Here is a 13,251-nt window from a genome sequence, read left to right as displayed (position 1 = left end):
TATTAAAGTTTTTTTAAGCATTTATTTATTATATAAATGTTTTTTAAAGCATGTATTTTATATAAATGTTTTTTAAGCATTAATTTATTATATAAAATATTTTTTAAACATTTATTTATTATATAAAACATTTTTTTTACGCATTTATTTATTATATTAATGTTTTATTAAGCATGTGTTTATTATATAAATGTTTTTTAAGCATTTATTTATTATATAAATGTTTTTTAAAGCATGTATTTTATATAAATGTTTTTTAAGCATTAATTTATTATATACACTATTTTTAAACATTTATTTATTATATAAATGTTTGTTTTTTTAAGTAATTATTATATATTGAGAGAAATGTCATTTGAAAGGTTGAATTTGTTTGAATTAAATGTAATTAAAGGAATATAATATTAAATGACATTTAGTAAATTCTATATCATTAAATCACAGTCTTTTAAATTCAAGATAAGAGACTCCAGACGAAGCAACAGATCACAGATCTACTGATCAAAGTCTCATGTGACGCACAGTTGATCCTAAACATTATTTTAAACTTTAAGGATTCATTTAGAAAATAAAATCATTTAATTAAACCATTAAATACATATTTTTAACATGTAAACAAACATATTGTTTTTATTTCATTATAGAATAACTTCCAGCAAAGATGTGACACGAGTGACGACGAACGCAGTAGTTTTAATAGAAAAATAAGAGTTTAATGTCAGTGACAACAGTGACAACCTCAGGATGAAAACCTCAGGATGAAAACCTCAGGATGAAAACCTCAGGATGAAAACCTCAGGATGAAAACCTCAGGATGAAAACCTCAGGATGAAAACCTCAGGATGACAACCTCAGGATGGAAACCTCAGGATGAAAACCTCAGGATGAAAACCTCAGGATGAAAACCTCAGGATGAAAACCTCAGGATGAAAACCTCAGGATGAAAACCTCAGGATGAAAACCTCAGGATGAAAACCTCAGGATGAAAACCTCAGGATGAAAACCTCAGGATGAAAACCTCAGGATGACAACCTCAGGATGAAAACCTCAGGATGGAAACCTCAGGATGAAAACCTCAGGATGAAAACCTCAGGATGAAAACCTCAGGATGAAAACCTCAGGATGAAAACCTCAGGATGAAAACCTCAGGATGAAAACCTCAGGATGGAAACCTCAGGATGGAAACCTCAGGATGAAAACCTCAGGATGAAAACCTCAGGATGAAAACCTCAGGATGGAAACCTCAGGATGAAAACCTCAGGATGAAAACCTCAGGATGAAAACCTCTCAGACGGGGAAGTGTTTCCTCAGCACGTCTGCCAGACCAGGATCCACGTCCGACAAGTGGTTCTGCAGGATCTGGAACTACATCATGGACTCGATTAATGATCAGAACGACTGCAGTTTATTGTCTCACAAAAGTAACAAAAAAAGTCTTATTCAGGAAAAGAATCCATCCCTCCATCCATCCCTCCCTCCATCCCTCCATCCATCCATCCATCCATCCATCCATCCATCCATCCATCCCTCCATCCATCCCTCCCTCCCTCCATCCATCCCTCCATCCCTCCATCCATCCCTCCATCCCTCCATCCATCCCTCCCTCCATCCATCCCTCCATCCATCCATCCCTCCCTCCATCCATCCATCCCTCCCTCCATCCCTCTATTTTTTTTTTTAACTAAATTTTCTTTTATACATTTTATAAAAAGAAAACTTAAATCAACGTTATATCAATAATTACGCTTCAATATAATAATAATTGGATGATTTAAACATATATATTTAAATGTTAAAAACGTGTTTTTAACATTTAAAAGTTCCAAACACTCGTCAGTCACTGAAACACTTACTGAGGCTGGAAAGTTCGTCACTAGAGCAGCTGAAGCTGAAAGACATCTTTTCTCAGTCAGAAGGTTTTTCTTCAACAAGTCCGACAAGGTTTCCTGCGAGATCAGAGACGACAGTCAGTCACACGTGGTGATGAACGACCTTCAAGTGAATGACCTTCCAGTGAACGACCTTCAAGTGAACGACCTTCCAGTGAACCACCTTCAAGTGAACCACCTTCAAGTGAACCACCTTCAAGTGAACGACCTTCGAGTGAACGTCCTTCGAGTGAAACACCTTCCAGTGAACGACCTTCAAGTGAACCACCTTCAAGTGAACCACCTTCAAGTGAACCACCTTCCAGTGAACCACCTTCAAGTGAACCACCTTCCAGTGAACCACCTTCAAGTGAACCACCTTCAAGTGAACCACCTTCAAGTGAACCACCTTCGAGTGAACGTCCTTCGAGTGAAACACCTTCCAGTGAACGACCTTCAAGTGAACCACCTTCAAGTGAACCACCTTCAAGTGAACCACCTTCCAGTGAACCACCTTCAAGTGAACCACCTTCCAGTGAACCACCTTCAAGTGAACCACCTTCAAGTGAACCACCTTCAAGTGAACGACCTTCGAGTGAACGTCCTTCGAGTGAAACACCTTCCAGTGAACCACCTTCAAGTGAACCACCTTCAAGTGAACCACCTTCCAGTGAACGACCTTCGAGTGAACGTCCTTCGAGTGAAACACCTTCCAGTGAACGACCTTCAAGTGAATGACCTTCCAGTGAACCACCTTCAAGTGAACCACCTTCAAGTGAACCACCTTCAAGTGAACCACCTTCCAGTGAACCACCTTCAAGTGAACCACCTTCAAGTGAACCACCTTCCAGTGAACCACCTTCCAGTGAACCACCTTCAAGTGAACCACCTTCAAGTGAACCACCTTCAAGTGAACCAACTTCAAGTGAAACACCTTCCAGTGAACCACCTTCCAGTGAACCACCTTCAAGTGAACCACCTTCCAGTGAACCACCTTCCAGTGAACCACCTTCAAGTGAACGACCTTCAAGTGAACCACCTTCCAGTGAACCACCTTCCAGTGAACCACCTTCAAGTGAACCACCTTCAAGTGAACCACCTTCAAGTGAACCACCTTCCAGTGAACCACCTTCAAGTGAACCACCTTCAAGTGAACCACCTTCAAGTGAACCACCTTCAAGTGAACCACCTTCCAGTGAACCACCTTCAAGTGAACCACCTTCAAGTGAACAACCTTCAAGTGAACGACCTTCAAGTGAACGACCTTCAAGTGAACCACCTTCAAGTGAACCACCTTCCAGTGAACCACCTTCCAGTGAACCACCTTCAAGTGAACCACCTTCAAGTGAACCACCTTCCAGTGAACCACCTTCCAGTGAACCACCTTCCAGTGAACCACCTTCCAGTGAACCACCTTCAAGTGAACGACCTTCAAGTGAACCACCTTCAAGTGAACCACCTTCAAGTGAACCACCTTCCAGTGAACCACCTTCAAGTGAACCACCTTCAAGTGAACCACCTTCCAGTGAACCACCTTCCAGTGAACCACCTTCAAGTGAACCACCTTCAAGTGAACCACCTTCCAGTGAACCACCTTCCAGTGAACCACCTTCAAGTGAACCACCTTCCAGTGAACCACCTTCCAGTGAACCACCTTCCAGTGAACCACCTTCAAGTGAACCACCTTCAAGTGAACCACCCTCCAGTGAACCACCTTCCAGTGAACCACCTTCCAGTGAACCACCTTCCAGTGAACCACCTTCAAGTGAACCACCTTCAAGTGAACCACCTTCCAGTGAACCACCTTCAAGTGAACCACCTTCAAGTGAACCACCTTCAAGTGAACCACCTTCCAGTGAACCACCTTCAAGTGAACGACCTTCAAGTGAACCACCTTCCAGTGAACCATCTTCAAGTGAACCACCTTCAAGTGAACCACCTTCAAGTGAACCACCTTCAAGTGAACCACCTTCCAGTGAACCACCTTCAAGTGAACCACCTTCAAGTGAACCACCTTCAAGTGAACCACCTTCAAGTGAACCACCTTCAAGTGAACCACCTTCAAGTGAACCACCTTCCAGTGAACCACCTTCAAGTGAACCACCTTCAAGTGAACAACCTTCAAGTGAACGACCTTCAAGTGAACGACCTTCAAGTGAACCACCTTCAAGTGAACCACCTTCAAGTGAACCAACTTCAAGTGAACCACCTTCAAGTGAACCACCTTCCAGTGAACCACCTTCAAGTGAACCACCTTCAAGTGAACCACCTTCCAGTGAACCACCTTCAAGTGAACCACCTTCAAGTGAACAACCTTCAAGTGAACGACCTTCAAGTGAACGACCTTCAAGTGAACCACCTTCAAGTGAACCACCTTCCAGTGAACCACCTTCCAGTGAACCACCTTCAAGTGAACCACCTTCAAGTGAACCACCTTCCAGTGAACCACCTTCCAGTGAACCACCTTCCAGTGAACCACCTTCCAGTGAACCACCTTCAAGTGAACGACCTTCAAGTGAACCACCTTCCAGTGAACCACCTTCCAGTGAACGACCTTCCAGTGAACCACCTTCGAGTGAACCACCTTCAAGTGAACCACCTTCAAGTGAACCACCTTCCAGTGAACCACCTTCCAGTGAACCACCTTCAAGTGAACCACCTTCAAGTGAACCACCTTCAAGTGAACCACCTTCAAGTGAACCACCTTCAAGTGAACCACCTTCAAGTGAACCACCTTCAAGTAAGGTAAGGTAAAACTTTATTGATTGTTTTTTTTATATAAATTGTTTTTTTCCAATAGCCAATATATACAGCAATTTTTTTTATAAAATTCTTCAAGTGAACGACCTTCGAGTGAACGACCTTCAAGTCACCTTTGACACGCGAGCGACGATGTCGGAGAGAAACTCGGTCGTGATCTGGTCCAGGTTCTGACTCGGCTCGTCTCCAGGGGTTCCCTTCACGTTGGACTCGCTCTCGCCGTAGAACTCGACCACCCTCAAGATGGTCCCGACGAGATCTAGATCTAAAGACCAGGAGAAAAACCATCATCTTCAAGGTCGAACACACAAGGAGCTCAAACAGTTGTACTTGAAAAATGAAAAGAATCTACTTTAAGTGGATTATCGTATTATTGTGTAACGTTTGAAGACCAACAACATGTAATAAACTGGATCTCAGTGAAGTTGTGACTTAAATAAAGAGGCTTCTTCTCAGGAGCACCAGCATGTGTCAGAAGAACGTACTGCTGCTGCTCCACTGGTCCTGGCATCCGTGCAGCGTCTGTAAAACTGCAAACGCCAAAAGCAAAACCGCTTTTTTCTCCTGCAGTTGAACGGGAAGTTCGTCGCTGACGCGGAGCTCCTCGCACACCAGCTCGCTGAGGAACGTCCACAAGGCGTGTCCTGCTCCGGCGCTGGAGGCTGGCGGTGCGAGAACATCTGGCCTGAGTCTCAGGTTCATCACAGAAGAAAAACAACAACATCTCACCAAACATCTGCATCCCCTCCTCCGTGGTGCTCAGGAGATGGACCGCGTGAAGGTAGGTCTCCAGCCCGCCTGGACTCTCGGACCTGAAGACCACAGATGATGATGTCAACTCGATGAATACACAGAAGTTACTAGTGAGGACCTTAATAACATAACTTTAATAACAATAACATCCTTAATATATACTTTTTAATTAATGTATCATTTGCTTCAAATACAAATCCTTTATTTCCTTCATTGAAAAGTAAACAAATACGAAAACATTTTCTTCCTAAAAGTACTGAGAAGTAAAAGAAAAGAATAAGACACAATAATAACAAGTGAACATGAAACATCATGAGTTGAGCTGATCAACGTGAACCAGATGTTCTAGTTGAATATTTTCTTTTGGTTTTATGTGAAGCAGGAATTAACTGATTATTTCCATCTATTTATCTGTCGTTGGTGAAAATCAGACTTTCTTAAGATGCATCTTCTCTCCGTCACGTCCAGACGCGTCTCTGACCAGGTTCATGTTCCAGCGATGAGATCCACTCGTTCTCCAGGAGCTCCAGTTGAAAAGAGTCAAGAAGATCTTGTACCTCAGAGTCTTGGTGGCCTCCAGCAGACACCAGAGCAGGTCCAGGTTCTTCTCAGGTTCTTCCTCCTCAGCGACTGGTCGGATCCAAGTCTTCATCAAGTCTTCATCCAGGTCGAACAGCTTGTCCACCAGTTCCCCGACCTTCTCCAGCAGGTCCACTGTTGAGGTTCATAGGTCATGACACGACCTTCAGGACTTCAATGATGTTTGGCCTCAAAGATCAAACCAACAGATACTTACGAAAAATGAAGTTTCCTCCATTTAAACCTATTTCAATAGTAACTTTTTGGATATTTCTCCATTTGAAATATCTATATTATAACACTTTTATAATCATGACATTGTTTTTATGAACATCTGAACATTACGTACCGTTGGTCGAGCTGCTCATGATGAAGAGCAGGTTGGAACGAACACATGTGAGACGGAGTCGTTGAAGCCACAAAGAACTGACGTCTTCCTGAGAGACACACGTCAGCATCAGCCTGCAAACACACCAACATTAGGATGGAAATCATTCTAATGTATCGTTTCTCTGCTCCTGAGAGAAGATGTTTCTCACCTGCTCGTTTCCAGAAGCGTCGGAGGATCAGAATCTCCAAAGAGAAGCAACAGCACCTCCCTGTGGAAGCACGTGGAATTAAAAATAATAACAAGTAAGTAAGTAAGTAAGTAATATTTATTTATATAGCGCTTTTCGAGACCAGGGTCACAAAGCGCTTAAACAATCAAAACAATACTCAAAAAAGTACATACTTTAAAGATCAAGATAATACTGAGAACAACACAGGAGTTCCAGAAATTCAAGGAAAAGCCTGAACAAATAGAAACGTCTTGCATTTATATTTATAGAGTTTTTCCAGACCAGGGTCACAAAGCGCTTAAACAATAAAAATAAGAAAAACTGAAAAAATATACACTTAAAAGGTCAAGATAACACCGAGAACAACACAGGAGTCTCAGAGAATCAGGGACGAATAAGAAAGTCTTAAGATGTTTCTTGAAAGAGTCAATAGATTTATCAAAGAAGTTTAATAAAATAATAATAACATTGTCCTGTCACCAGTATTTTTGTAAGAGACGCATTTAATTGTTTTTCTCTGATATTATTTTGTTATTGGAAAGATGGTTTGTGAATTCTATTTTTTTGTTCGAATATAATTAGACATATCAAAATATTCTGGATGTCAGGTGATGTGAACGTCACGATTAAAACTGTGATGATTTGCCTTTGTTTTAATAGGTAATCGTCTGTTCATTTGAATATACCGTTTGTTAATAATGTACAGTTTATCTTTCAATGTATGGAAAATATATTTTGTCTGTTTTCAGTTTTACAAAAAGATTTGCAAGTCAATAAACCCGAGTACAAGGAATCCATCAAATGATAATAATAACAATAACTAACAAGTGTTACAATATAAACAACACTAATAATTAAACGGTTATTTCCAAGCACCTCTCTAGACACTCAAGGTTACACTCAACATTAAAAACATCACAGAAGGCACTAAAAACACGAAGATGGATAAAAACACGAAGATGGATAAAAACACGAAGATGGATAAAAGATGGCTAAAAACACAAAGATGGATAAAAACACAAAGATGGATAAAAACACAAAGATGGATAAAAACACAAAGATGGCTAAAAACACAAAGATGGATAAAAACACAAAGATGGATAAAAACACGAAGATGGATAAAAACACAAAGATGGATAAAAACACGAAGATGGATAAAAACACAAAGATGGATAAAAACACGAAGATGGATAAAAACACGAAGATGGATAAAAGATGGATAAAAACACAAAGATGGATAAAAACACAAAGATGGATAAAAACACGAAGATGGATAAAAACACGAAGATGGATAAAAGATGGATAAAAACACGAAGATGGATAAAAACACAAAGATGGATAAAAACACGAAGATGGATAAAAACACAAAGATGGATAAAAACACGAAGATGGATAAAAACACAAAGATGGATAAAAACACGAAGATGGATAAAAGATGGATAAAAACACAAAGATGGATAAAAACACGAAGATGGATAAAAGATGGATAAAAACACAAAGATGGATAAAAACACGAAGATGGATAAAAACACGAAGATGGATAAAAGATGGATAAAAACACAAAGATGGATAAAAACACGAAGATGGATAAAAACACAAAGATGGATAAAAACACGAAGATGGATAAAAACACAAAGATGGATAAAAACACGAAGATGGATAAAAACACGAAGATGGATAAAAACACGAAGATGGATAAAAACACGAAGATGGATAAAAACACGAAGATGGATAAAAACACGAGTCAATCAAACGAGGTAACGACAGCATCACACGAGGTCTACTCACCCCAAAGACTCGTTCTGGCTCAGAGACACACAGGTGTCGGGGAAACAAGCCATGTTTCCGAGGATCCCGACGCAGATTTCCTGACAACAGAGGTTGGAAACATGAGCCCAGAATGGAGAGGAAGCGTCAACGCTCCGGACCTACAGTCAGACGAGGACATCGAGACTTCGCGATGACGCCGAGCAGAATGTCCGAAGCTTTGAACTCCTGCAGGAATCCAGACACGTCCTGGAACATCACGCACGTCGTTCAACGAAACACTCATGAAGGACAACGTGAGGAACGTTCTCGCACCCGATCCATGGCCATGTCCCAGACCCGGCACAGGTCCTCCTCCTCTTCATCGCCGATCTGCAGCTCGTCCGACGAGTCCTCGGAGTGTCGGGCGGCGATCTGAGGAGAACATCTCGTTCATCCAGGAAGAGCTTGGAGTGCGAGGAAGAGCTTGGAGTGTGAGGAAGAGCTTGGAGTGCGAGGAAGAGCTTGGAGTGTGAGGAAGAGCTTGGAGTGTGAGGAAGAGCTTGGAGTGCGAGGAAGAGCTTGGAGTGTGAGGAAGAGCTTGGAGTGTGAGGAAGAGCTTGGAGTGTGAGGAAGAGCTTGGAGTGTGAGGAAGAGCTTGGAGTGTGAGGAAGAGCTTGGAGTGCGAGGAAGAGCTTGGAGTGTGAGGAAGAGCTTGGAGTGTGAGGAAGAGCTTGGAGTGTGAGGAAGAGCTTGGAGTGCGAGGAAGAGCTTGGAGTGTGAGGAAGAGCTTGGAGTGTGAGGAAGAGCTTGGAGTGTGAGGAAGAGCTTGGAGTGCGAGGAAGAGCTTGGAGTGTGAGGAAGAGCTTGGAGTGCGAGGAAGAGCTTGGAGTGCGAGGAAGAGCTTGGAGTGTGAGGAAGAGCTTGGAGTGCGAGGAAGAGCTTGGAGTGTGAGGAAGAGCTTGGAGTGCGAGGAAGAGCTTGGAGTGCGAGGAAGAGCTTGGAGTGTGAGGAAGAGCTTGGAGTGTGAGGAAGAGCTTGGAGTGTGAGGAAGAGCTTGGAGTGTGAGGAAGAGCTTGGAGTGTGAGGAAGAGCTTGGAGTGCGAGGAAGAGCTTGGAGTGTGAGGAAGAGCTTGGAGTGTGAGGAAGAGCTTGGAGTGCGAGGAAGAGCTTGGAGTGTGAGGAAGAGCTTGGAGTGTGAGGAAGAGCTTGGAGTGCGAGGAAGAGCTTGGAGTGCGAGGAAGAGCTTGGAGTGCGAGGAAGAGCTTGGAGTGTGAGGAAGAGCTTGGAGTGCGAGGAAGAGCTTGGAGTGTGAGGAAGAGCTTGGAGTGCGAGGAAGAGCTTGGAGTGTGAGGAAGAGCTTGGAGTGTGAGGAAGAGCTTGGAGTGCGAGGAAGAGCTTGGAGTGTGAGGAAGAGCTTGGAGTGTGAGGAAGAGCTTGGAGTGCGAGGAAGAGCTTGGAGTGCGAGGAAGAGCTTGGAGTGCGAGGAAGAGCTTGGAGTGTGAGGAAGAGCTTGGAGTGCGAGGAAGAGCTTGGAGTGTGAGGAAGAGCTTGGAGTGCGAGGAAGAGCTTGGAGTGTGAGGAAGAGCTTGGAGTGCGAGGAAGAGCTTGGAGTGTGAGGAAGAGCTTGGAGTGCGAGGAAGAGCTTGGAGTGTGAGGAAGAGCTTGGAGTGTGAGGAAGAGCTTGGAGTGTGAGGAAGAGCTTGGAGTGTGAGGAAGAGCTTGGAGTGCGAGGAAGAGCTTGGAGTGTGAGGAAGAGCTTGGAGTGTGAGGAAGAGCTTGGAGTGTGAGGAAGAGCTTGGAGTGTGAGGAAGAGCTTGGAGTGTGAGGAAGAGGTTGGAGTGTGAGGAAGAGCTTGGAGTGTGAGGAAGAGCTTGGAGTGTGAGGAAGAGCTTGGAGTGTGAGGAAGAGCTTGGAGTGTGAGGAAGAGCTTGGAGTGTGAGGAAGAGCTTGGAGTGTGAGGAAGAGCTTGGAGTGTGAGGAAGAGCTTGGAGTGTGAGGAAGAGCTTAGAGTGTGAGGTCTCACCGTGATGAGGCGGCTCAAGGCGCTGAAGAGCCAGTGTTTGCTGTAGACCGTGTCCCCGATGGCGTCGGCGTCCTCGTCGTCAGAGGCTCCCGGAGGAGGCGACGGGTTACGTTCCGTCAGAGGAGAAGACGAGGCGTCCTCGTGATCGGAGGCGTCGCTGCTTCCATCTGAAGAGACTTCATTATTTAGAGTGTCGACGCGTGAATCTTCATCACTGACAGTTTAAGCTAAAAGTAAAGATTTATATCCAGAGGATCGTTTTTCATGTTGAATTATTGTTATTTTCAAGGTCTACAGACGTGGTTTGACTGAAAGATACAATACTTTGTGGTCAACTGTCGTTTAAACAACATTATGGACGTGATAATGTAACAATCATTTTCATTTTAAGATTCTTCCTCTTTTATATTTTCATTTAATTATTTATTTTGGTAATTGCTTCATTACCTATTATTATTATTATTATTATTATTATCATTTTTAGCATTAATATTAATGTTATTAATATTATTATTAATTTGTTCTACTCATTTATTGACCTCCTCTTTTTAAAAGGAAAGTAACTATAACTACAGATGACAAGTTAAAGCTCCTGACAGGGAAGAAAAATAAGAAATTTTACTCTGTTTTTAACTTAATGGTAAATATTATTATCAGTGTGTTTCTCACATCGATGAATTCTGAGAATTCATAATAAATAAAATAGTTTAACAAAGTGCTCTTATTGAGCTTGATACAGATAATTAAGATTCAACTTAAAGACTTGAAAGAGCTTCTCTAAAACTAGAGATGATGATGATGGTCGTCAATAGAAGAGATGAAGGGAAGTCCTTGTTTGTTTGTTTGTTTTATTTGTTGCTGAGTTTGTATGAAGTCACTATATGTCCTTATTTTCTTTCCAATAAAAATAAACATCTATTAGTTAAAGTCAAGCACAATGAATGGAAAAAGACACATAATGAACATAATCCCTTATAAAATACAACAAATGTATATTTACAGCTGTATCTAAGTATATAATAACAACAACAACAACTGATTTAACGAGTAAACAAACGTTGGATGTTGTTCAGACTTTAACCAACGAGAGGTTTCTTCGTGTAAACCAGTGTTTTGTTGACTCACCCATAGCGAACGTGCAGCGGGAACTAAACGCTCCGACGGTCGTGTTTAAAATGTTCAAACCACGAAGAAAACTAAGATTTTCGTGACGACATTTCAAACAAACCGTTGTCAGCGACCGCGCGAATCTGTGACGTTATTTCCTACTGGCGTGCGCACAGGGTTGTTTTCCTGCGCATGCGCGAGTCGAGTGTTCTCACTGCCTGATTTCCGACCTTCTGCCGGAATATCTACCAGGGCTCGTACATGTGACGTCATTGTCGTCGCTTTTGGAATATTGGCTTTTCTAACATTATTCTCGTACATCCACACAGTAACTAATGATTTTTAATTGTTTGTTGTACAATTTAAATATAATTATTAATATCTATTAATATAGATAATTATTTCTCTAGTAATTCATGTTACTTTTACTTCCATATTACTCAATTTAAACTTATATTTTTCCAACTCTTGCAAACAAATGAGTTAATAATAATAATAATAATAATACAAAGGTTTTATATAGTTAAGAACCATCTATGATCGAACCCTTACAAATCAAAACTCACTCAGAGACACAATCTATTTAACAGATAAGAAACTTACGCAGTTGTTGGTCGAATCAAATCTATTGTACAGAAAAATAAAATAAAAATAATCATTTGAAATAAAAAACATTCTCTTTGTTTTAGATGATAATTATTACACTGTGATCGTATTAAATACTGCGACTGCGTCCTTTTTTCTTTAAACAAGCATTTGTTATGGAAGTTTGTTTTTGACTCAAAGGAATAAATATATTGAAATACAATTATTTCTTCATGAAATTCTTCAGTAGATTTAAACATCACAACAACACACACACACTGATGATACAATAGAGTCACACATCACAACAACACACACACACTGATGATACAATAGAGTCACACATCACAACAACACACACACACACACTGATGATACAATAGAGTCACACATCACAACAACACACACACACTGATGATACAATAGAGTCACACATCACAACAACACACACACACACTGATGATACAATAGAGTCACACATCACAACACACACACACACTGATGATACAATAGAGTCACACATCACAACAACACACACACACTGATGATACAATAGAGTCACACATCACAACAACACACACACACTGATGATACAATAGAATCACACATCACAACACACACACACACTGATGATACAATATAATCACACATCACAACAACACACACACACACACTGATAATACAATATAATCACACATCACAACAACACACACACACTGATGATACAATAGAATCACACATCACAACACACACACACACTGATGATACAATATAATCACACATCACAACAACACACACACACTGATGATACAATAGAATCACACATCACAACACACACACACACTGATGATACAATATAATCACACATCACAACAACACACACACACTGATGATACAATATAATCACACATCACAACAACACACACACACTGATGATACAATATAATCACACATCACAACAACACACACACACTGATGATACAATATAATCACACATCACAACAACACACACACACACTGATGATACAATATAATCACACATCACAACAACACACACTGATGATACAATAGAATCACACATCACAACAACACACACACACTGATGATACAATATAATCACACATCACAACAACACACACACACACTGATGATACAATAGAGTCACACATCACAACAACACACACTGATGATACAATAGAGTCACACATCACAACAACACACACACACTGATGATACAATAGAGTCACACATCACAACAACACACACA

At 41.3% G+C, this 13,251-nt stretch overlaps 1 protein-coding gene across 1 annotated transcript; it reads right to left on the bottom strand.

The window, feature by feature from the left end:
- Positions 1 to 1,027: 1,027 nt before the first annotated feature.
- Positions 1,028 to 11,541, bottom strand: saal1 (serum amyloid A-like 1). The gene is made up of 13 exons (XM_087797257.1): positions 11,418 to 11,541; positions 10,293 to 10,459; positions 8,603 to 8,701; positions 8,453 to 8,536; positions 8,309 to 8,388; positions 6,500 to 6,559; positions 6,310 to 6,422; positions 5,939 to 6,095; positions 5,358 to 5,440; positions 5,114 to 5,290; positions 4,742 to 4,893; positions 1,854 to 1,946; positions 1,028 to 1,365 (listed from the first exon to the last, which is right to left on the bottom strand). Exons 1-13 carry the CDS (start codon positions 11,419 to 11,421, stop codon positions 1,288 to 1,290), a joined length of 1,347 nt encoding a protein of 448 aa, XP_087653383.1. The 5' UTR covers positions 11,422 to 11,541; the 3' UTR covers positions 1,028 to 1,287.
- Between the last annotated feature and the right edge of the window lie 1,710 nt (positions 11,542 to 13,251).

This window comes from Callionymus lyra, chromosome 8, assembly GCF_982586985.1.
Source record: "Callionymus lyra chromosome 8, fCalLyr1.hap1.1, whole genome shotgun sequence".
Classification (NCBI taxonomy): Eukaryota; Metazoa; Chordata; class Actinopteri; order Syngnathiformes; family Callionymidae; genus Callionymus; species Callionymus lyra.
Note: the sequence above shows the minus strand (reverse complement) of the source record. Positions and strands in the feature narration are given on the sequence as shown.

What these genes read in the sequence shown, in the direction of transcription:
- saal1 (XM_087797257.1), bottom strand. An exon ending in CCTTGAGCCGCCTCATCACG is followed by an intron (nt 8,702 to 10,292) that starts GTGAGACCTCAC and finishes TGTTCTCCTCAG; the next exon opens with ATCGCCGCCCGACACTCCGA. An exon ending in CATGAGCAGCTCGACCAACG is followed by an intron (nt 6,096 to 6,309) that starts GTACGTAATGTT and finishes GAACCTCAACAG; the next exon opens with TGGACCTGCTGGAGAAGGTC.